The 25,829-nt window shown below is 38.4% G+C and overlaps 1 protein-coding gene across 4 annotated transcripts in view; it reads left to right on the top strand.

The window, feature by feature from the left end:
• zmynd11 (zinc finger, MYND-type containing 11) overlaps positions 1 to 25,829 on the top strand; it is a 144,515-nt gene that overhangs the window by 28,269 nt on the left and 90,417 nt on the right. For all 4 annotated transcript variants that reach the window (XM_039753598.1, XM_039753597.1, XM_039753596.1 and 1 more), the window contains exons 2-3: positions 6,719 to 6,855; positions 22,291 to 22,450. In XM_039753598.1, coding sequence (XP_039609532.1) covers positions 6,740 to 6,855; positions 22,291 to 22,450 — 276 coding nt within the window. In that variant the 5' untranslated portion in view covers positions 6,719 to 6,739. The remainder of the gene's footprint in view (positions 1 to 6,718; positions 6,856 to 22,290; positions 22,451 to 25,829) is intronic.

Raw genomic sequence — 25,829 nt, 5'->3', positions numbered from 1 at the left:
GCTTGCTCGTGCGCCCCCCTCTCTCTCCTTATCTCTCTTGCTCCCTCGAGCGCCCCCTCTCTCTCTCTCTCTCTCTCTCTCCTTATCTCTCTTGCTCGCTCGCCTCTCTCTCTCTCCTCTTGAGGGTAGAGAAAAGCCAAGCAAAATTACACCTTTTATTGGCTAACTAAAAAGATTACAATATGCAAGCTTTCGAGGCAACTCTGGCCCCTCCTTCAGGCAAGATGTAATCAAAGCTTGCATATTGTAATCTTTTAAGTTAGCCAATAAAAGGTGTCATTTTGCTTGGCTTTTCTACATTCATAATGGCTAACACGGTACAACACCCTAGTACTCCTCTTGAGGGCAATCGTCTCCTATTCTCCGTCTGCATGTCCACGATATTTTTGGATACGCTTATACGGCGAACAGATACAGCGAAACAATGAAATCACAAGCGCACAAATGTGTAGATCCTCACGCTAAGGGAGAACAAGGAACACTGAGTGAGCTGACGGGCTGGCAGCGTCAGCTTGGGTGAATCCCCGAGTTGAGGCGGATTGGGAAACGCGTCACGCATAACCACAGCCTGGCTCATGGTTCGTTACGCGAGCCAATGCTCATATTTAGATCCGAATTTTTCGCTCATACTTTCCTCTTATCTTGAATTTCTCGTATACAGAGGTGATCGTATCTAGAGGTTCCACTGTATATATTGAGTCTTAATTAATACATCTATACTAATAAAAGGCAAAGCCCTCACTGACTGACTGACTCACTCACTCATCACTAATTCTCCAAGTTCCCGTGTAGCTAGAAGGCTGAAATTTGGCAGGCTCATTCCTTACAGCTTACTTACAAAAGTTGGGCAGGTTTCATTTCGAAATTCTACGCGTAATGGTCATAACTGGAAGCTATTTTTCTCCATATACTGTAATGGAGTTGAGCTCGAAAGCCGTGGGGGCGGAGTTTTGTGTGACTTCATCACACCTCCCACGTAATCACGTGAATTGACTGTCAACGCAGTACGTAGAAAAACAGGAAGAGCTCCAAAAAGCGCTGAAGAAAACATGCATTATATAATTGAGAAAGCAGCGAAACAATAAGAAGCGAGCGAGTGACATATGCAACCATATTCATGAGTGCTGCTACTTCGTAAACAAAGCACGGTGTAAACCTAAAGTTTAAATTAAGTTCATAGACAGGCTGCTGCTGGCGTTTGTCATGCCCACGGGTAATGCGGGATACAAGTTTAATGAGAGAACGCAGGATATAAGCGAGTTTTGATCACTTTGTAACTAAGTTAAAATTGCAGGTGAAGGGCTGTGCTTATGCAAATTCCGAGAGACTTTGTTTATTGGGGATTGACAGTTAAGGCGGGTGGGGGAGTCACGTCATCATCTCCGCTCCCATTCACCTCATTTTGCTCTGAGCTGAGCTCCGCAGCTAACGCAGTGTTACGGAAGAGACTTTGTGATGCTGCCACCAAATACTCACAGAAAAATTCACAAGTTAATACACACGCTGTCTCTACAGTTTCTCCACACTGAATCCTCCAGGCACTACTTACAAAAGGTTACATTGACAATCGTGTTACGTTATTTTTAAAATCTTTCCTTTTCTTAGCACAAGCACACCTGAGAAGCTTCAATGCATGTGCTCCATAACGCGTTAAAAAATCACGCATTTAATCACACTTTGCATTCCAAGCAAAGGGGAACTTCTGTCAATGCATGATTTCCTGATACACCGATTACATTGATCAGAGCTTCCCAATTCATTTTACTCTCGCACCCCCTTGGTTTGAGAAGAAGTATGAAAAAATATGAGGTTAACACAGAAAAACAGATCACCAATTCAAGCTTTATGAATAATCGATTCGCCATCAATAATTGTTTTGGTAAAGCCATACTCAGTGTAATCCTCCTTCCATTTTATCATTTTTCTGCCACTAGCCATGATTAAATGAACAGTAAAAAAGTAAGAGCGAAGCAAGGATGACTTATTCAGGCACGCAGGCGACAGCTCAATAGCTCGAATTTGGATATAAGTAGGTTCTATTTAGTCGCCAGAAATATCTTTGTTAGGAATGAAAGTTGAGTTTAGTCTTTAAATTTCTATGGTAAAAAAAAAGTTATGCAATGATGACTAAATTTAACTATATAAAGTCAAAACTTGTATATATAAAGTCAGCGTCAGAATATATAAAGTAAGCGTTGCAATATATAAAGTCAAAACTTCAATATATAAAGTCAGCGTCGGAATATACAAAGTCAGTGCTGGAATATCCATCCATTTCCCAACCCGTTGAATCCGACCACAGGGTCACGGGGGTCTGCTGGAGCCAATCCCAGCCAACACTGGGCACAAGGCAGGAACCAATCCTGGGCAGGGCACGTGCATCATTTTCAAAACATTAACCGAACAGTGTTTTTTTAATTTATTTTTCTGAATACGTTTTTGTTAACTTAGTTCAGTTCAGAGTCGTTTCAATCAATAGATTTTGACTTTCACTTTATATATTCAGTAGTGAGTTTATATACTCCGATGTTGACTTTATATAATCAGGAATGACTTTATAAATTCCGATGCTGATTTTATATATTCAGGTTTTGACTTTATATATTCCATCGCTGACTTTATATATTCCGACGCTGACTTTATATATTCAGGTTTTGACTTTATATATTCAGAAATGACTTTATATATTCAAGTTTTCACTTTATATATTTCAGAGCTGACTTTATATATTCGAGAATGACTTTATATATTCAAGTTTTGACTTGATATATTCTGACGCCGACTTTATATATTCACAAAATCAATGTATTTGCCTGTTTGGCACCCCATAGTATATGTGTGTGTGTATATATGTACACATGTATGTATGTAAATATATATATATATATATATATATATATATATATATATATATATATGCATGCCAGTAACACTCATGACAATGACAAAACAATTACATTGTCAATAATGTTGCGTTATTATTAAAATGTTTCCTTTTCTTTTTACTTCTCCGCTGCCAAGCGCGGGTATTTTGCTATATATATATAGATAGATAGATATGACAACACTCATATCAATGACAAAACAATTACATTAACAATCATGTTATTTTTAAAAATTTTCCTTTTCTTTTTCATAACTTCTTTAACACACTACTTCTCCGCTGCGAAGTGTGGGTGTTCTGCTAGTTCAATATATACACAGGTTAAGATACAATTAAAAAAAAACAATAACATATACAGTACATTCCCAAAAGTTCTATGAAACCTTGCCATTTATTGTTACATGGGAGGAAAAATCTTCTCTTCAAAATTCCTGAGTTACATTTTTCCAACATTGGATGGATCAATACAGATTTGTAATTTAATGTCATCTACTGCTAGTAGTGTTAGGTTAAAATTTGAGTCCAAAGAAATAATTAATTCTGTGTGTCCTAATTTTCTGTGTGATTTTTCCACAATCTTTGCGCAGTATTCACTTTTAGTAGCTCAAATGGTGACTAAGCCCCCAGATTGCAAGTTATTTTTATAATTTGGAATTTATTTATTTTTCCTCTGTGTTTTCGTTATGTAGGCACAAAATATTATATTGTCCTGTAAAACATGTAACACCTTATATGTTTCTTAATACAAAATGCTTGTGGTCTAAAGTTTACAAAACACCCAGAGATTGTGCTTTAATCTGTTTAGTACCAAACATTTTTTAAGTCTAACTGTGCTGGAACAGACTCCAGCACCTGCAACCATGATTTGTACAAAGTGGGTACACATAACACATGCTGTTTTTTTTTCTTTTTCCTCTCCACATCTCATAATACTCAAGGATAGACTGAGATATAGTGTAATTCAGTTGTTGTTGTTTGACATAACCTGCTTCAAAACTTTGATGATAACGAAACACTGTATTTTGAACTTTTATTGTTACTAAAAAATAACTGAACTGTTTGTAGTGTCATTTATTGTTAGCTACAGTGTGTTGGCAAAAAACATAATCTCATAAGTGTACAGGTGCTGCTTTTGATGCATCCTTGTGAGGTTTGCATTTTAGATGTTTATGTAAGTGTAAATTTATTTCAGAGTGAACATAACATTAAGCTTGTAGTCATTAAAAAAATAATTAGGTAGGAAGGGTATCAGTGCAATGTTTATTTGCATGTGTATATGTGACAATTTTTGATATCAGGGTCTGTCAATTTTTTTTGTCTTATTCTTTCACGTACTTTGTACATTTATGTAAGTACTTTGGAGTTAGGGCATTTCTTTGCATATTTTGGCCAAATTATTCTAACAAAATCCTCAAAACCTTGGTCTTTAGCAGTATTCTGAGGCTATATTATACTGTAGAATGACAAAATTTCTAATTATTAGATACACTTTAGCGGTTAAAAGTGATGAAGTTTACACATTGACTTTGATTTTCTTTTTTGGCTATACAATTAAGATATACAGTCCAAAAGTCCTAAAAGCATTATTTTTATTTTATATACTGTGTTATTCCCTCAGAGAAAATTGTCTTTTCACATGACCTTTGGGATCAAAGGGTTCGGTGAGCTATTGTACAGCTCCCCTAGAGCAATGTTCTAGGCTAAGGGCCTTACTCAAGGGTCCATCAAAGCAGGATCCCTTCTGGCAGTAACAATTCAAGTCCATCATCAAGGGAGCAATCAAAAACTATTTAATTGTGAAAATGTGTTTACTTTTTTTTTTTTTTGATTCTTGCCTTGTGATATTATGGTGGAACTAGGGGTGTGCGATACTGGGGGGAAAAAAAAAATTTCGATATTTTCTGGGACTTCGACGATAATGATAATTCCAAGATAATGTATTATTTGAAATTATATTGAATTATGTTTTTGTCATCCATAGCTTTACTTATCAGGTCTTTTTGTATTTTTATACGTCGTAATAAATAAGATCAATTTAACCTTAACTGCATTTTATAGAGGAACCCCAAATTACTCACCAATCACAATATGAAGCCTATGCCCAAAACAAGGTAGCCTCTTCAAGTTATTAATCCGTAGTGCACTGACAACGTTAGCCCCACCGTCTGTTGTCATGCGGTCTTCTCGCAGTGATCATGATGCCAGCGTATCTTTCAGACCTTGTGCAATGATGCCGCCAGTGTGATCTTGTGGGAAGTAGGATGTTTGCAAACAGAAGCTTTGCAGTTGCCAGTTTTCTTTAATGAAATGAAATGCTTTACCATAAATCCGTTGTTGTGGGAAAATGTGAAACCTTTTGCAATTTATGCGTCAGAGTTTGTCTCAGGCAGAGCTGTTTGACTGAAATATTTTCAGCCAGATAGTGTGTACCTTGGGTCTAAAGTATTCAAATGTTGTTTAAAACCATCTCTCTCAACCACTTGAATTGGCACCATATCTTTTGCGATGTAATTGGTGACAGCGTTTGTTATGTCATGCCATCTGTTGCTTTTCTTGTCGTAAGGCATTTGTTTGCAGAATGAGTCCACTAAAGTTTGCTGTGTGTTTTTGTGCTTGTGCCTTGGTTACTTTAGACTTGTACTGGACAGTTGACTGTTTAAGCTTTTCGTATTCTTCGTATTCTGTACAGTGGTTAGTTCGCAAATGGTGAAACAAGTTAGTTGTCAAGCTGTCTTTAACGGCAACCAATTTACCACATAGTTTGCAGATTGTCGTCTTTTAAGCAACAGCAGTCTTTTCAAAACCAAACCACTGCCATGCGAGCGAGAATGAACCACATCTGGCAATTACCTCTGACGACGTAGATGGCGAGGCTGTTTTATCATCTGCCGCTGTTTGTTCACTCATTTTGAGGCAGGGAACGATGCTAACTTGCGGCTTGCTGGACGTGCACGCCACGCAACTCGCTTTGTGCTCGCGCAGTGGTCTATACTGTTGCATTACTGAATGAACTCTGTTTCTTTTTTTTGCAAAGCGAGTTACATATTCGATAATTTAATCTCGCACATCATTAAAACAGCAATTAAGATGTACTTAATAAATATATATATATACACACACACACATACATACAGTGGTGTGAAAAACTATTTGCCCCCTTCCTGATTTCTTATTCTTTTGCATGTTTGTCACACAAAATGTTTCTGATCATCAAACACATTTAACCATTAGTCAAATATAACACAAGTAAACACAAAATGCAGTTTTTAAATGATGGTTTTTATTATTTAGGGAGAAAAAAAATCCAAACCTAAGTGGAAACCTTGATGGCTGATAGGGTTGAACCCCTTTCTGTATGGATGTACACATACTGCTTTACTTGTACTTCCAGTGTGTTAGCTGGTATAAAGAAAACAAGCTGTATGTGACTTCAAAGACGATTTGCTGATAAATGCATTTTCAATAAAGAAATAATATAAACTGATTATTTTGTAGGATTGCACTACAGGTTGAATATCCTGGGTTTGAATTCTTCATCAAGTCGCAGTCTGTATGGAGTTTGCTTGTTTTCCCTTTGTCTATGTGACGTTTTCACCAGGTACACATAATGTGGCAATTCTAAATTAGTCCAGTGTGGTTGTGTGCATGAGTGTGCTCTCTGATGGAATGGTACCACATTCTAGGTTGTTTTTTTTTTCCTTACCTTGAATTTAAAATTATTTTAAATGTTCATTCCTAGTATGAAGAGGCACACCTTAGAAAAATATATTTGTGTTTTAAATTAATGAATTTACTAAGTAGTGTTATTTATTTTTTCTTCTTTTTTAATTGCAGATATAAAGGAATAAGGACACCATGTCACGGACAGCAAAAAAAAGGCAGGCAGATCCCAAAGTGGTCCAGTATATATGGGCAGCGATTGAAGTAATTCGTAATCAAAAACAAATTGCAAATATGGACCGTATATCAAAGTAAGTTATGAAGTTTCTTGGTATCTCTTCTTTGATTTTTTTTAGAAAAATGCAAGGAGTATTCAGTATTTTATACTATGTTTACTTATGTTTACTCAGAATTCCAAAGTAAAGAAAGCAAGCAGATCAAAAAATTTGTATAAAATAAGAGAGTAAACCTGCCATTCTAACTATGGAACATTTTATGAGCATTTAAAGCTGACTTTGTAACTCCACAGTTGCATTGTACAGTCGTGGCTAAAAGTTTTGAGAACGACACAAATATTAATTTTCACAAAGTTTGCCGTGTCAGTTTTTATAATGGCAATTTGCATATACTCCAGAATGTTATGAAGATTGATCAGATAAATTGCAATTAATTGCAAAGTCCCTCTTTGCCATGAAAATTAACTTAATCCCAAACAAAACATATCCACTGCTGTTGAGAAGAAGGCTTCAGGGCACCCAAGATAGTCCAGCAAGTTCCAGGACCATCTCCTAAAGTTGATTCAGCTGCAGGATTGCGGCAGCACCGGTGCAGAGCTTGCTCAGGAATGGCAGCAAGCAGGTGTCAGTGCATCTCCATGCACAGTGAGGCGAAGACTTTTGGAGGATGGCCTGGAGTCAAGAAGGGCAGCAAAGAAGCCACTACTCTCCAAGCAAAACATCAGGGACAGACTGTTATTCTGCAAAATGTACAGGAATTGGACTGCTGAGCACTGGTGTAAAGTAATTTTCTCTGATGAATCTCCTTTCCAATTGTTTGGGGCATACGGAAAAAAGGTGGATGCCACCACCAGTTCTGTGTCCTTTACCAACAGTAAAGCATCCTGAGGCCATTCTTGTGTGGGGTTGCTTCTCAGCCAATGGAATGGGCTCAATACACTTTTGCCTAAAAACACAGCCATGAATAGGCATGGTACCAAAACATCCTCCGAGACTAACTTCTCCCAACCATCCTAGAATAGTTTGGTGATGAACATTGCCTTTTCCAGCATGATGGAGCCATATGGCAAAAGTGATAATTAAGTGGCTCGGGGAACAAACAATTGAAATTATGGGTCCATGGCCAGGAAACTCCCCAGACCTTAATCCCATTGAGAACTTGTGGTCAATCCTCAAGAGGCAGGTGGACAAACAAAATCCTACAAATTCTGACTCCAAATATTAATTATGCAAGAATGGGCTGCCTTCAATCAGGATTAGGTCCAGGAGTTGATTGACAGCATACCAGGATGAATTGCAGAGGTCTTGGAAAAAGAAGGGCCAACACTACAAATATTGACTGTTTGCATAAACTTAATGTAATTGTCAGTAAAAGCCTTTGAAACATATGAAATGCTTGAAATTATACTTGGAAATATCTGACGAAAAGATCTAAAAACATTGAAGGAGCAAACTTTGTGAAAACTAATACTTGTGTCATTCTCATATCTTTTGGCCACAACTGTATACTCCTGACTAGTGTTGAATTGATCCTAAAATTTTGACTTTGGTATCAATAGTACTAGTATTAAAGCAAATAACTAATAACTTTGCAGTTTTTTCACAAAATAAATGTTTTTTCCTTCCAAAAATTATTGACAAAAATGAACTTTGACTATAGTAATAGAATAGTGGCACATTGAATTTATTTTAAATATTGTAACTACCACCACGAACAATATGGGTACATGTGCTGGAGCATTTCTGATCCACCAATCCATTACTGTCTCGCAATTTCCATCCCACTCTAATGTTGGCATTGTAATCCAGATGTGTTATGCTGCAATACTTCTGTTATTCAGCACTGTTCTGTGCTATGCTGCTACCTCGGAAAGAAAGCAAGGTGTAAACCTAAACTTTAAATTAAGTTCATAGACAGGCTACCGCTGGTGTTACACATGCCCACAGGTAATGCGGGATACAAGTTTAATTAGAGGACGCAGGATATAAACGAGAGTTTTGATCATTTTGTAACTAAGTTAAAATTGTAGGTGAAGGGGTGTGCTTATGCAAATTCTGAGAGACTGTGTTTGTGGGGGATTGACAGTTAAGGCGGGTTGGGGAGTCACGTCATCATCTCCCTCCCATTTCCTCATTTCACTCTGAGCTGAGCTCCACGCCTAACGCAGTCTTCCGAAGCAACTTCGTCACACTGCCACCAAATACTCACAGAAAAATCCACAAGTTAATACACACGCTGTCTCTAGAGTTTCTCCACACTGAATCCTCCAGGCACTACTTACAAAAGGTTACATTGACAATCGTGTTACGTTATTTTTAAAATCTTTCCTTTTCTTAGCACAAGCACAGCTGAGAAGCTTGATGCATGTGCTCCATAACGCGTTAAAAATAATGCATTTAATCACACTTTGCATTACAAGCAAAGGGAGCTTTGTCAATGCATGATTTCCTGGTACACGATTACATTGATCAGCGATCCCGATTCATTTTACCCTCGCACCACCTTAGTTTGAGAAGAAGTATGAAAAATATGAGGTTAACACAGAAAAACAGATCACCAATTCAAGCTTTATGAATAATCGATTCGCCATCAATAATTGTTTTGGTAAAGCCATCCTCCTTCCATTTTATAATTTTTCCGCCACTAGCCATGATTAAATGAACGGTAAAAAGTAAAAGCGCGAGGGTGACTTATTTAGGCAGGAATATATATGACAGCAACACTCATGACAATGTCAATCATGTTACGTTATTATTAAAATGTTTCCTTTTCTTTTTCATTACTTCTTTAACACACTACTTCTCCGCTAGCGGGTATTTTGCTATATATATAATATATGAATTACCTCCAAAGAGCGCTGAGACTTTTGATATCATGAACGTGTGTAAAAGGGGTCTCCTGCCCAGCAAAAGTCGAGCAGCCAGCGCTGTGCATAGCTGTGCTGGCCTTTGAGACGCTGACTGCGCTTCTGCCTTAAGTCAAAGTGAGCACTTTTAATTTTTTTCATCCTCCCCCTGCGCTATAGCCCAGACAAGTGCAAACACAGGACCCCTTTTCTACACCACGGCAAAATAATATTAAGGCGATTCACACTTTCTTTGCACGATACGATTATGAGGTCCTCAGCTCGGATTATGAAGACACGCACACGAGTGGAGGACTGACAGTGCCATCACAGCCGATTAATGGCGGGACGCCTCACCAGTCTACACAAGACCCACCGCGACTGTCCCCAAAAGGCGATCATAACGCCAGCGAACACATCTCTCTATACTATATAAAAGAAAAAGGCAACTTTCCTTTCTTTACACCTTTTTTCCTTTTATCCCAAAGCCTTTCTCTCTTTAACACTGCAGAGGACACAAAAATAATTTTCTTTAAATGCCGGTAAGGCACATTACCAGAGGCACAGATTTGAACGTTCACATAGAAAATGTAATTTCTATACCATAGCCGTCGTGTAGCGCCTTTCAAAAGGGATCTACTACCGAGAGATGATCCATATACATTTTAGCTGCTGTTAGTTACTTACCTGTTGTGTTACACAGTCTTTAAAATGTAGTTTACCCAACCACTCCAGTAGTGCTCAATGTACCTGTACTTCTTAAAACGTTAATGTTTTACTGTTTAATAACTTATAGACTATATTTTATTATTTTTCCCTTGCACTCAGTGACCAAAGCTATACAAACACATATAGACACATACAAACATACACACAAGTATATGTATGTATGTGTGTGTGTGTGTGTCTGTGTGTATATATATGGTGTGTGTGTGTGTATATATATGACAGCAGTCCAAGCTGTGAGAAAACAGTAAAAAGAAGGCGTGTCAGACGTCGTGGTACATTTTCTGATGCAGCTAGACGAAAAAAACTTTGTGACGCTGCCGCCAAATACACAAAACAATTACTTTGACAATCATGTTACATTATTTTTAAAATGTTTCCTTTTCTTTTTCATAACTTCTTTAACACACTACTTCTCCGCTGCCAAGCGCGGGTATTTTGCTATATATATATATATATATATATATATATATATATATATATATATATAGAGATAGATATGAGAACAACACTCATATCAATGACAAAACAATTACATTAACAATCATGTTACACTATTTTTAAAATTTTTCCTTTTCTTTTTCGTACCTTCTTTAACACACTACTTCTCCGCTGCGAAGCGCGGGTATTCTGCTTGTCATTTATAAAATAGACAGATTTTTCTACTCCACTGCTCTGCTTTTTGGTTAGTAGGTGTACTATCAACAGAATCTCCTGCTGCTAGGCCTTCTCGTGGTAAGATGTGAGCCCTCCTTTACTTTTTTCTGTACCATCAATGGGCAGTCAGAGGCACAACATTTGGTCCGACTCCCCACCAATGTTGTCTGGCGATCCGAGGCACAGCATTGGGCACCATCCTTGACCATTGTTGACTGGCGTTCGGTAGCTATGCGATGGGGCAAACCTCAGACCAGCTCCTGAAATTAGAAAGGGGTTGGGGTGTGGTACCTCAATTTAGACTTCATTTAGTAACATGAAATGTTGGATATTTAACCGGTCGCTGTGTCAAATTACGTGAAACTTTGAGAAAGCAAAATGTTAAAATTTGCAACTTGCAAGAAACTAGGTGGAAAAGACATATCACTAGAGTGATTTGTAGATACAATCTGATGTGGTCTGGAGGTAGAGATGGTATACTGTAAATGGTGTTAGTATTTTGATTTCAACAAAGCTGATCGACTGCATATTTAGTGTGGAAAGGATAATCAACCAGATTCTCATGGCCAGCTTTGTCCTAGGTGACAGGAAAGTCAGCGTTATATCTTTTTACACTCCACAAGTCAACCGAAGCATTGAAGAAAAGTCCCTCTTCTGGGAACAGCTAGAAAATGCAGTTGTGAAAATTAGTGATTAACAGACCTCTTTATTACTGTGGATTTGAATGGACATTTGGGGCACAATGCAGGGAACTGTACTAAGGCTTACTGAAATTTGGGCTTTGGTAGCAGAAATGCAGAAGGAAGGTACTATCCTACAATTTGCAGAAGCCATGAATATGTCAGTGATAAATACATTTTTCAAGAAGTGCAACGAGCATTTAGTAACTATTAAGTCAAGAGATGTGAAAAGCGCTATTGACATGACTTATTAGGTCAATACAGAAGAAGGAGGTTTACAGTAACGTCAATAGTAGAAGAATGTGTCAGCCAACATCATCTAGTAGTTCCCAACTTGAAATGGTAAATCAAAAAGAGCAAAAACATCACCCATCCAAAAGTTAAATCATAGCAACTCTAAGAAGTTGAAAAGACTGGGCTGCAGAATCAACAGTAGAGGAGAATAGCCAAAGTATTCAGTGGGGTTCCTTTGAAGACATGCTTATGAACATGGCTATGAATGTCTGTGGTATAACAAAGAATAAGACCAGTGCACACTGAGCGATGGTGGTGGTGTAAACTGCAAAAACTATAAAAGAAAAGAGGGCTAAATTAAAAAGAATGGTAAAAGGCTAAAAATGCCAAAAGAGCCTTGAAGCATGTTGAGTATGTTAAGACAAGAAAGGAAGCTAAAAGATGTGTTGCCTGAGTTTAGGATCAAATCTTAAAAGAAACTAAACAACGTTTAGATCAAAGAGATGAGCGAGACAGTATTTTGAAAATAGCAAAGCGGAAGAAAGGAAACCGTCAACATGTTTCTGGTGTTCGTTTCATTAAAGAGGATAGAGGAATTGGCCTCACTTGCTAAAGAAAAGAAGTGTCAAAATGGCTGGAATATTTTGACGAATTGCTGAATCAAGAGAATGACTGGGATAATAATTTAAAGCATTAGCCTGTTGAAGGACCTGTGGAGTTAATAAGCAGATGTGACACTGTTAAGGTTGATGGGTGAAGAACAGAAAAACTGCTGGCCCAACCTGCCTTGATGCAGATATACTAAAGGCAGGCAGCGACATTGTAATTCATATGTTGACAGAACTTTGCAATAACATTGTTTCTATGAGTAAAATTCCTCAAAGTTGGTGTCATAGTGAAATAGGTTGGTCCTTGTTTTTAAAGGCCAAGGAGGGCCTATGGAATGTGGGTTGTACAGAGGAATGAAACTTTTGGGGGAAAAAAAAAAGCGTTGTTTTGAAAACAGAATTGCAACAAAAATTGACAATGAACTAAATGCAGTTCTGTTTCTGGCCAGGTGTAGGTACCACAAATGCCATCTTTGTCGCTAGTCTATTCCAAGAAAAAACACAGAAAGAAAGATAAAGAACTTTGGTAGGCATCTGTCGAACCTGAGAAGACTTTTCATCAGGTACCTCGTGAGGTGGTCTCATGGACATTGAGAGAATCCGGCATTGAGGAATGGTTAGTGGAAGCAGTGATGACCATGTGAGTTGGTGCTAAAATGAGAGTCAGAATCAATACGGGAATATACGTAGCTACTATTTTGACATCAAGATGGGAGTTCATCAAGGGTCAGTCTTGAGTCTGCTTACTCTTTAGTCTTGTGCTAAAAACCCAGGCGAAGCATGTCTCAACAAGTTTGTTGTGGGAACTCCTCTATACGTTTTATTTGTTACTAGTTGCAAACAGCGAAGCAGAATTAAAGGAGAAGCAACCCAGTGGGCACACTGTCTTGAAGAATGAGGCTTCAAAGTTAACTCTGTAAGTTTTTTTTTTTTTTTTTTCCCCTTTTGTCCCAGGGCTGAATATTTCTCCAAAAAAATCAACTTTTCTGAAAACCACACAAAGCAATGGTTTCACACATAAATCAACATAAAATATTTATAACAAGTATCACTCTGTTTTATGTCTCATGAGCCCCTACGGTATGAAAATTTACATATCTGCTTGTCTTTTCACTCATAAGCTGAAAGGCACTTTCTGGGAAAAAATCAGCTCAAGGTAATCAAGTGGCTGGTACTCTGTAGTGTCCACTAGCATGATGTGTCATTTGATGAAGACCAGTTGCCAGTTTGCATCCCACAGATCTACGTCTGTGTAGTCCTCCCAAGGTGAATAATGTTGTAGGTGCATCAGCTGCACGGGGATGTTCAGCACTGTGATCAGTTGAGGACCAATCAGCTGATGCAGGTACCGGTCTTTCATTTTTGATTTCCAGATCGTTTTCATGAAAATTGAAGTTTGAGAAGTGTCTGTGTAGTCCTTCCAGACGAATGTTGTCTTAGGTGCGTCAGCTGCATGATCAGCTGGGGACCAATCAGCTAATGTAGGTGTAACGGCCAGCCCTATTGTCCAGACCGGCAACTACACCACCAAGACCCGTGACCTTTAAGCTGAGGAACATTAGACCCGAAAAGCCGTACTTCTTCCAAATAAACTTCCCCAATTGATGGTTAAATGATCATAAAACAAACAGTTTGTAAAATAATAATGTGTATTTATATATAAATAGTGATAAGAAACAAAAACAACAGAACAATATATAATTCACTCCCTCCAAAGCTCCCACGTCACACCCAACCCCAAAAGTGACCGGCGAAATATAATAATAAAAAGGTGCAGCAAAAAAAAACAAAAAACTAATATACAACACAAACCCTCCCTCGAACCCCACACTGAACATGAAAAAAGAAGACACACAGAAACAAGAAACACACGTAAAAGACCAGAAGGTTAAACAGAGGATGAATAGTGATTATGAATTTTGTTCAGCTGGAACAGTGTCCTGTGGCAGTTATACACTCATAAAAATGATGACTTTTTCCTCTCCCAAATGGCAAAAAACAGTCTCACCATTCTTATCCTCAGCGTAAAAAGGAACTCCAGGGTTTTCTGCATTGTAATGGTGAAGTTCTCAATTCTGGCATTGAAAGCGGTAAGCAGGGGAAGGTGTAGGTGGTTCGATCGATGCCCTCTCTTAGCTCTGCAATTAACTCTGAGTATAGTAAATGGGATTTTCCTTTTTGTCCTCCTGTTTAAATAGTAAATGACCTTGATGCAAATGATCATGAGGGACCACGGTTCCATGGTGTTATCTTTCCCCCTTTGTTTCCAGGGTACAATATTTACACTGACACACAGACCATATAAACAGGATAAGTCAAGAGCCCGATTCAGCAATAATACGCAAAAGTAATATGCACAAAGTATTTTGCTTTGCGCATTCACTTTGTTCTCTTTCCCAATGTCTATGCCATTCTAGACTTTGTTTACACTACTCACGAACATGCAGGGATTCGACACCAAGTCAAAGAATCTAACAGTCCTCTTCGCATATAACATAATGGTGAGTTTTATCAACTTTTACAGCTTTTTCTTGCCCTCTCTCCCTGAATGTCGACTTTAGTTATCATCCACCCTTGGGGCTACGTGTCAGAAAATGTCAACATCTGCCCTAAAAAGGTTAAAAAAAACTGACGCCAAAATAATGTGGGACAAGGCTTCCAAAAGGCAGGGTACTGGTGCAGTAAATTACAAATATCCCTGTGGACTGTGTCGAGGAGGTGTTAGGGAGATTTCTGCACCGGTTGTGACTTTTGGATCCATAGGCAATGTAGTGGTGTCAGAGGCTCTTCTGAACAGGCACTATTTGTATGCAAGAGGTGCTTAGACAAGTTAAGTGACAGCACAGCCTTCATTTTCTTGAGGCTGAAGATTATAAGTTACAAACGTGTCAATTTCTGCTATCTTGGAGGTATGCTGAGTGCTGAAGGAGATTGTTCCAGTACAGTTTCTGCCAGAGTAAGAAGTGCACGGAACCAGTTTAGAGATCATTCTGGCGTTATTTTAAGCAAAGGTATTTCCTTGCACATGAAGGGCATTGTGTGCAAGTGCTGTGTTAAACATGCTCTAATGTATGCCATTGAGGCGTGGGCTATGAAAGTTGGAGAAATAAGCGCAATTCAACGTACTGAGAGGGATTGCTGTTGAGAATATTCATAACATTTTATGTGCTTAAGATGTTAAAGAAGTAATGTGATTGAGCAGACTCAGGTGGTTTAGGCATGTTCAGAGAAGAGAGGATGACACATGGATTAACAAAATTCAAAGTTTCAGTGTAGACTGGAAGCATCCAAAGGGCAGACCCAAGAAAACATGGCATGAAGCCGATATGAAGGTGAAAGGCATGAATATCGAGGATGCTCAAGTGAAGGTGGCTGATCTTAAAAAAATGGCCTTTACATGTTATAATGATGATAAGGTGTACTAACAACAGATTTTAAAAATTTTTCTAATGCCCTAAAAGTATTGCTTTGCTCCTGACACTGTCGTTATTCACTCCTGAAACTGAAATCCCTGATTTGCTGCTGCTATATATTAAAACCATTAATTATTCATCGTAGCAAACAAAAACTGGTTTCCTTTTTCAATAAAGTAAAGGAAAATAAATTTTGATTTTCCTATTATTATAATAACATCTTTAAAATCACCATTTTAAAGAACTCTTTCACTTTCAGGAAAGCATACTTCGCTGCCTCGACCAACACGTGTCTTTTGGATGCTGCTGGTTTTGTGTTTTATATTTTTGCTGAATCTGTAAAGAGTGAAGATAATCCCTTTTAGTTTAGTCCCGTATGCTGTTCTTTGAACCCTAGACTCCTGCTGTACCACTTGACTGGCAACCCACTCTATAAACTTAACTAAATTGGGCCTCTTCACACAGTTAATCTAACACAAATGGCTTTTTTTTTTTTTAAATTACAACTTATGGTTCTTGTGATTTCTTTTAAAAAGTCGCTATGTATTTTTTTTTACTTAGCAAAATTTTAAAGTTGTTTATGAAAGTGTTTGCAAAATAAAATTATAATAAGGTAATACTTAAAAATCATTACAAACCAACATTTAGTACATTCATTAACTCCATTTGTGAAACACAAACAGAATTGCCATTCCTCTGATAGGAACTTTGCATGTTGACAGTACAAGACTGGTAAAGGGAGAGAGTTAGCTGATATGATGGAAAGAAGGAAGGTTGATGTATTGCACGTGCAAGAGACCATATGGAAGGGGAGTTAGGCCAGTTGTATTGGAGGCAGGTTCAGATTGTTCTGCCATTGTGTGGAGGGGAGGAATGAGGTAGGTGTTATCCTGAAGGAACAGTATGTCAAGAGTCTTTTGGAGTTGAAAAGAGTGTCGAACAGAGGTATTATGAAGCTGAAAACTGAAGGAGTGATGATGAATGTTTTTAGTGCATATGTTCTGCAAGTTAGGTGTGCGATGGATAAGAAAGAAGATTTGAGTGAGTTGGATGGTGGTGGAGAAGAAGTGGTGATTGGAGTGGTTTTCAATGGACGTGTTGGTGAAGGGAACAGAGGCGATGAGGAGGTGATGGGTAGGTATGATGTCAAGGAGAGGAATGAAGAAGATCAGATGATGGTGGATTTTGCGAAAAAGATGGAGGAACACAGGGTGACATGCAAGAGTTGTGGAAGATGCACACAGGTAGATTATATCCTATGCAGGAGGGTCAGTCAGAAGGAGATTGGAGACTGCAAAGTGGTGGCAGGGGAAGGCATTGTTAGGCAGCATAGGATGGTGGTCTGTAGGATGACATTGAATATCAAGAAGAAGAGCAGGAGAGTGAGGGCAGAACCAAGAATCAAATGGTGGAAGTTGAAAATGGAAGATGGAGTTCAGGGAAAGGTAAGACATGCAATGGGTGGAAGCTAAGAGTTACCAGATACCTGGGCAACTACAGCAGCAGTGGTAAGATAGACAGCTAGAAGGGTGCTTGGTGTGATATCTGGACAGAGGAAGAAGGACAAAGAAACCTGGTGGTGGAATGGGGAAGTGCAGCAGAGTATACAGAGGAAGAGGTTGGCGAAGAAGAAGTGGGATAGTTAGAGAAATGCAGCAAGTAGACAGGAGTATAAAGGGATATGGTGTAAGGTATAGAGAGAGTTGTGAAGGCTAAAGAAAATACGCATGATGATTTGTATGAGAGGTTGGACACAAAGGATGGAGAAAAGGACGTTTACTGATTGGCTAGACAGAGGGGCCAAGCTGGGAAAGATGTGTAGCAGGTTAGGGTAATAAAGGATAAAGATGGAAACATACAAGCGAGGAGGGAGTGTTGAGCAGATGGAAAGAGTACTTTAAGAGGCAGATGAATGAAGAGAATGAGAGGGAGAGAAAGAAGGTTAGATGATGTGGAGATAGTGAGTCAGGAAGTACAACAGATTAGCAAGGAGGAAGTAAGGACAGCTATGAAGAGGATGAAGAATGGAAAGACTGTTGGTCCAGATGACATACCTGTGGAAGCATGGAAGTGTTTAGGAGAGATGGCAGTGGAGTTTTTAACCAGATTGTTTAAAGCAATCTTGGAAAGTGAGAGGATGCCTATGGAGTGGAGAAGAATTTTTAAGAATAAGAGTGTTGTGCAGAGCTGTAGTAACTACAGAGGGATAAAACTGGTGGGCCACAGCATGAAGTTATGAAAAATAGAAGTGGAATCTAGGTTAAGAAGGAAGGTCGTGATAATAGAAAGAAATATGAAAGAAAAGAAAAACTAAGGTCACCTGTATTACATTTTGCTCTAATTATAAATGTAAAAAAGACAAACTTACTTTAGCTTAGCCACTGTTATTCGAATACTTCACTACCTACTTCTACTCTTTGCTGATAGCTGTTTGAAATCGGGTTTTTATCTAATAGTTTTTAGTTTTGTCCTTTTTCTTTAAAATTTTGTAATACAGTAATCCCTCCTCGATCGCGAGGGTTGCGTTCCAGTCCCCTCCGCGATAGGTGAAAATCCGCGAAGTAGAAACCATATGTTTCTATGGTTATTTTATATATTTTAAGCCCTTATAAACTCTCCCACACTGTTTATAAATATTCCCCAGAGTTATACAGCATAATCCCTTTGTATTCTCTTAGATATTAGGTAAGATTCATTGAAATTATGTATATAAACACACTGTTTATATACAGTAAAACCTAAATATTATTTTAAAGATATTGAGTGTCTCCGATATCACATGTTACAGCCATTACGATAGACATGCCACCAGCAATAAATACGTACAATGCAACAAAAATAGTATACAGTAAATGTGTGTGTACAGTGACACTAAACGTACGTACATGTACTAAGTACTGTAAGTAGAAAATTAATTATGGTTACTCACCAACAATGACATGATGACTTGTCCGATAACAATGAGTTTTATTTTACTGCACAGCAAAGGAGAGCGTTACAGCCCTTAAAGGAGCCACTTCAGGCGATTGTGTAGCACTGCCGTTGTTCTTCTTCTGGCAGTCTTCAATCAAAATCCCTAAAGCAGATTCCATCCAGACTACTGCCTTATTACATCCACTTACAACTTGTTTTGCACCCTGGTTAAAAGGACACTGCGGCTGTAGATCTTATATTCCTTTCCTACTTTTTAAATAAAAAGAATCGTAGCCTTCAACAAATCCAAAATGTTTACCTTTTCGGCAATCGTTAACATCTTCCGTTTGCGCTTGGGCACGGCCCCTGAAGCAGTAGCAGATCGTTTTGGAGCCATAATGAAGGGCTTGACTATGCACACAGATAAACACAAAAGAGCACAACTCTTTACACAGCGAAACACGTTGATGCTGAGTGAGCGAGACGAGACTTCCTGGTTAACACTGCATTCAGCAAGCAGGAACTTAACTGCGTGCTCTGATTGGTTAGCTTCTCAGTCATCCGCCAATAGCGTCCCTTTTATGAAATAAACTGGGCAAACCAACTGAGGAAGCATGTACAGGAAGTAAAAAGACACACTGTCCGCAGAACCCGCGAAGCAGCGAAAAATCTGCGTTATATATTTAGTTATGCTTTCATATTAAATCCGCGAAAGTCAAAGCGCGATATAGCGAGGGATTACTGTACAGTATATTTAAGTTTTTTTTACCTATTTTACTGATGTTATTTTGTATGGTGCTTTGATTAAAAATGTCTGCTAAATTAATAATTGATAAATAAAAAGGATGAAACATTTGAAGATCAAGGCAGTGTAACTTTTAGTAGATTTCGTTGTTTCAGTTGTAAAACATGCAGATACATTGCCTAAATTTATATTAAATAAACATGAATACAGTGATCCCTCGCTATATCGCGCTTCGACTTTCGCGGCTTCACTCCGTCATGGATTTTAAATGTAAGCATATGTAAATATATATCATGGATTTTTTGCTGGTTCACGGATTTCTGCGGACAATGGGTCTTTTAATTTATGGTACATGCTTCCTCAGTTTGTTTGCTCAGTTGATTTCATACAAAGGGCGCTATTGGCGGATGGCTTAGAAGCTACCCAATCAGAGCATTTATACGTATTAAATAAAACTCCTCAATGATATACGATATGTTTCCCGCGCGGTGCTTGATTGTTTGCTTTTCTCTGTCTCTCTCACTCTGCCTGACGGAGGGGGTGTGAGCAGAGGGGCTGTTTGCCTAGAGGATACCGGACGCTCCTCTAAAAAATACCGCTTTATCGTGCTTCGGCATACTTAAAAGCCCAAAAGCACGTATTGATTTTTTGATTGTTTGCTTTTCTCTCGCTCTCTCTCTCTCTGACATTCTCTGCTCTTGACACGCATTCTTTGAAGAGGAAGATATGTTTGCATTCTTTTAATTGTGAGAAAGAACTGTCATCTCTGTCCTGTCATGGAGCACAGTTTAAACTTTTGACTAAAGGGTGTTATTTCATGTCTAGAGGGCTCTAATAATGTTAAAAGTGTGTGAGAGTTTATAAGGGCTTAAAATATATAAAAATAACCATACAAACATATGGTTTCTACTTCGCGGATTTTCATCTATTGCGGGGGGTTCTGAAACACAACCCCCGCGATCGGGGCGGGATTACTGTATTTGAAAATTTGACTAGTTAACGTGTTTAACACAAAGGAATGTCATCACCAGAGCTTTTTATCTGATTGTGCAAGGGGGTTTCTCTCCCAACCACCCCGCCTGGGCTTTGCGCAATTGTTGTGCTGAACGCTACCCAAGAAGACTTGTCCGTTACTCTGAAACTACGCATAAACAGTGATACAATGGAATACAAATTAAAAAAAAAAAAAATTTTAACTCCTCTTTGCTTATTGAGCTGTTGGCTTGCTGCTGCTGTTTTGCCATGTGATCTGCACTTCGCTCACCTACCCCAGAACACCCCCATGCCAGCGTTACGCGCCATTGTGAAGAGGAGGGGATGAACACACCCCAAGGAGATGCGGCCACTCCTCTAAAACCCCTCTTAATTGGTGATACAATGGGAAACAATAAAATTTTTTTAACTCCTATTTGCTCGATCAGCTGGTGCCTTGCTGCTGCTGCCATGACGTGTGATCTGAACTTCGCTCGCAAACCAATCTAATCCACAGAACCCCTGGCGCCAGCCCCACGCACTGTTGTGAAGAGTGTGGCTGAATGCACACCAAGATGACGTGGTCGCTTCTCTGAAACCCCTCTTAAACTGTGATACATTGGGAAACAAGTAGCAGGTTTTTTTTTTTTTATCTCCTCTTGGTCAGTCAGCTGCTGGCTTGCTGCTAGGTTGCTGCTGCTTTCTTCACACAGTTATATGTTGTTGCAAAGAAATTTACCTGCACTTTTCTAGGTCCCTGCTAATGCATTTTCTGTGTAAACTAATTCACATTGCTTCATAGCCAACTTTGCTTACAAATAGTTAGTGTTATTGATAATTCTGTTCTTGAATGTATTTATTTACTAATAGAAAGACGATTGCACTTGTGCAATGAGCTTACAAGAGCCATGGAAGTTCTAAGTGGTTGAAAAGGTGTGATATAAGGCTCCCTGTGCTACTGGTGATACACCAGAGAAAAACAAAAGCATGTACCACTGTTGTAAAAAAAATGTTAATACAAACCCAGGTGAGATTAAATTTACAACTTTTTATAAAATGCTACAATAACAGTCAAATTGCACAGAAGTAATTTGCTCAAGTGCATCAGTTGAACTGCAGATACACATATCTGAACCTAGTATCCAAAATGTGTTCTCAACTACAGTGCAAGCAACATCGTCCCATTTCCTTCCTTGGCTACTTTAGCCAAAAGGTTTCTGTGTGTACCATATACATATGTGAACAAATAATGTCTTTTTAATGTATTTGTGGATAGCAGAAGAAACGGACTGATCTACAATAGAGATGAAATGTTTTTGGTTTTTAAAAAGAACCTCTTACATTTGGATGCCTAATTAGATGAGATTTTTTTTTCTGTTGCCAAGATTTCAATTAGGCAGCAGTTGTCTATGTTGGGTTGTCTTTAAGGATGTACCTGTTCAGTAGAACTTTAACTTAGTAAAATAGGTTGCAAGCTTCCTGTCACATTCATACAATGAAAGGATATTTTGTTGATTCAGACACCATGTGTTATTACTTTAAATAATTTAAAGTTAAAAAGCTTTGGTTTGATGGATCATTATATCCTTTTCACAGTAGTGCATTATATATATGGAAGTAAGATATGGTTATAGCTGAATTTAGTTAAGAGTCGAGCCATAAACTTTAAAGATATCATAATATGTGTTGTTTTCCATTTGTACATTGTTTTCACAGGTATCTGTCTCGAGTATTTGGTATGCACCCAAAAGAGACCACACGACAGCTGAGTCTGGCTGTTAAAGATGGGCTTGTGGTTGAAACACTGACAGTAGGCTGTAAGGGTTCCAAGGCTGGAATAGAGCAGGAAGGATACTGGCTACCAGGAGACGAGATTGTAAGTGTTTCGATTTTAAAGGGGAAATGCTCATTCTCCTTTTGTGTCTACCCATTTATAGATTTTCTGTAGTTTACGGTCTTTTGAGGATAGGTTAATAACCAGAATATTTTATTTAATTTAATGTAATATTTTTGAACACACATGAACAACATATAAAACATGTTTATGTTTTAGATTTTGTGTTGATTTTGTTCAGCGTAGTAACTTTGCAGACTACAGGAGAGTTTAAAAACCCATATACAGTCTTTGGAGTGTAAATAAAACACACAGAGAGTCTCTGAGAAACAGATGATCTCTCCCAAGACTGGACGTGAGGCACATATCCTGTTTCTAAACATTAAATTATAATTGCAAATTTAAATTGTTTTTCATTGGAAGCATATTGTAGCAATTTATCACACAATACTCACTCACCGAATATTGCAGTTATTTATTGCAAACATTTTAAATTATTTCCTGAAATGGACTTTCTTTGGCATTTTAGGGTTCACCAAATTCAGTTCTACTTTTTTTTTTTTTAACTAATTAATTTATTTTAATTTATTTTCTTAACTAAGCATTTTTAGACAGTGAAACTGCAGCAATGGGAAATCTTGTATTCACCAGAATATCATTTTAAAAAGCCTTCATTTTATTGTTTACATTTCCTACTTCAGTATTATACCGTGGTTTTCATTGGTTCACTATTTTTATCTAGAAACTTATTTTTACATTATTGAAGAGTGGGACGCTATGGATAAAAATGGCAAATAGACCAAAGTACTACAAAAAGGGTTACAAAAATAAAAGCAAGCACAGACAAGGGATAAACAAATAAAGAAGTGAAAAGTATAAGACACACAAATAAAAACAATAAACAAGCTGCCTCTTTGGTCCTTACCTAACAGTTCTTCAATCCCTGTCTTTGGGTTATAGTGCTGAATACTCCTAATTATTTTAGTACTAACACAAAATATTATATTCTTAAGTTCCTGTACTTCATGAACTTTAGCCTCCTCTTCTCTTGCTGGTTGAATGCTCATCAGCTATGGTCTTCCCAAGCTGAACACTTGCCTGTCTTATTGCTAGATAGACTTTTTAGACTCCAGCCTGTTAGCCCATTGTGGGTCATTTCTGTTCTCTTTTGAATTGCTTCTGGTCAGCAGCTGCTCACTAGCTGGACTAGTAATGCTATGGTAAATGCCCAGCTGGTGGGTTCTGGTGTCCTTGCAGCCCCAAACCTCACTTTGGTGTTAAAGGACAAGAAAACATAATTATTCCCTTATCCACTTGCACTACATTTTTGAATACATTTAAGACATCGCCTAGTGCCTTGATGGAATATATTGGGTCAGTTTCAGTGTACTTGAGACAGGGTTTGAATGGGTCCTGGAAAACCTGGAAAGTCAAGAAAAATTAATAATCCAAAAGTCCTTTAAATTCTCAAAAACTTTATATGGTACTTAAAAGTCACAGAAAATGTAATTCTAATATATATCATGAAGTAAAACATCCACTTTTTTGCCAACAAAACATCCACTATTTCTCCAGCAAAACACACACATCTCATATTAATATCAGGTTTATTGACCTCACATAGTAATATCATCTTGGGTTGTGTTTTGTAAGTGAGTGCATGGTTGAACTGGTACATATATCTAGTAACCATTAGTCTGTGCAAATTTGTGTTGCGTTGAGTAGTAAAGATTTAGGAATGTAAATTACATTGTGTAGATGTGTCACTGTGATTTACAGAGCAGTCAGAGTTCCAGGAAAGAGAGTGTTTAACTTGAAATGATAGGAAAATGAAGACTACAAAGATTGGCTTCAACAAGACGAACTGATTAAGCATATGTCTGGGCACTGTTACTGAATAGAAAAGTTGGGAATATGGGTGAGTCCTCTTTGAAACCCATATGAAATGAAATAAACATTGTGAATTGGGGAAGAGCAAGAAAGCCAGTAATTTTGTTTAAGAATTTTTTTTAGTTTTTTTTGCAGGACCACTGCACATTTGACTGCCACACCTGCAAGCTGTGCAAGCCATCGTTCATGCTAGTGAGCACTCTAGTCAGGCTAGTGTTACTACTTCTATATCAGCGTCATTGTCTTCATATGTGTCTAAAATCCTCTAGGCTTGAAATGTAATAGAAAACATTTCCTGTAAAAAAAATGAATGCTTCTCTGATAATCAGATAATTGAGACCCGGCACCCAGATATGCCTTGTACAACAGATTAAAGTTGCTCTGTATTTACGTGTTAAAATGTTGCATTTGTAAACAACACTCAAACAAAACATGTTTTTTTTCCCCTTTTCTTCATTGTGTATTATTTGCTTGTACATATTGAAATATTGCCACAAGCACAATATTATTGGCCGACCCTTTGTGCACCACAATTATAATGGCACGTTTGTTGTCTACAAAATGTTACATCTCTTTTTGAAATGTATCAGCCGTGTCTAGAACTGCATAAACAGTGCACAAACTGTATTATTCTGGATATATTTGGGGAGCTTCAGTGTTTGTAAGCAGTCAGCAATTTAAAATAGGCCATGTGTTTGAGTTCATATGTGTTCTTATTAGATTCAAATGGATGTTTTATATATATATATTGTGAGACATGCCCGGACACCATCAGACAGACACCGCATCTTTATAAAAAGTTCTTTTATTTTCTCCTCCATTATTACACAACTCTGTCCTGCACAGTCCACTGGGCCTTCTTGCCCCAATCACCTTGATACCAGGCCTCTCTCACTCTGTCTCTTGGACCGCCTTTCCTCTGTCTCTCCGTGGGAGCTTTGTCCTGCTCCCACTCCCGACTCTAGCTCCCTGACTGTAGGAAGGTGGGCCCTTTTATTCTACCCCGGATGTGTTCCAGGTGCTCCCTCTGACGTCACTTCCTGGTGTGGCGGAAGAGCACTCGAAAGCACTCCGGGCGACCCTGGAGGGATTCTCCTCCATCTTCCCAGGTGTGGCAGAAGTAAATCCATCCCGGGCCTCCTAAGACTCGGGGCGCCCCCTGGCGGTAGCCACAGGTTAAAATAGGCGCAAGCCTCCTTGTTCCTCTCCTGTGGTCCTCCTCTGTTCCAGGGCGATTGCCCCCTCGTGGCACGGAGGACGTATGTGCCTCCTTCCAGTCCCTCCAGGAGTCCTGGCCGGGTCGTGGAGCGACTCACCACTATATATATATATATATATATATATATATATATATATATATATATATATACAGTAATCCCTCGCTATATATCGCGCTTCGACTTTCGCGGCTTCACTCTATCGCGAATTTTAAATGTAAACACATCTAAATATATATCATGGATTTTTCGCTGGTTGCCGCTTTCTACGGACAATGGGGCTTTTAATTTAGGTTACATGCTTCCTCAGTTTG

This window comes from Polypterus senegalus, chromosome 5 (assembly GCF_016835505.1).
Source record: "Polypterus senegalus isolate Bchr_013 chromosome 5, ASM1683550v1, whole genome shotgun sequence".
NCBI classification, from domain to species: domain Eukaryota; kingdom Metazoa; phylum Chordata; class Cladistia; order Polypteriformes; family Polypteridae; genus Polypterus; species Polypterus senegalus.
This window is presented reverse-complemented; position numbering and strand designations above follow the sequence as displayed.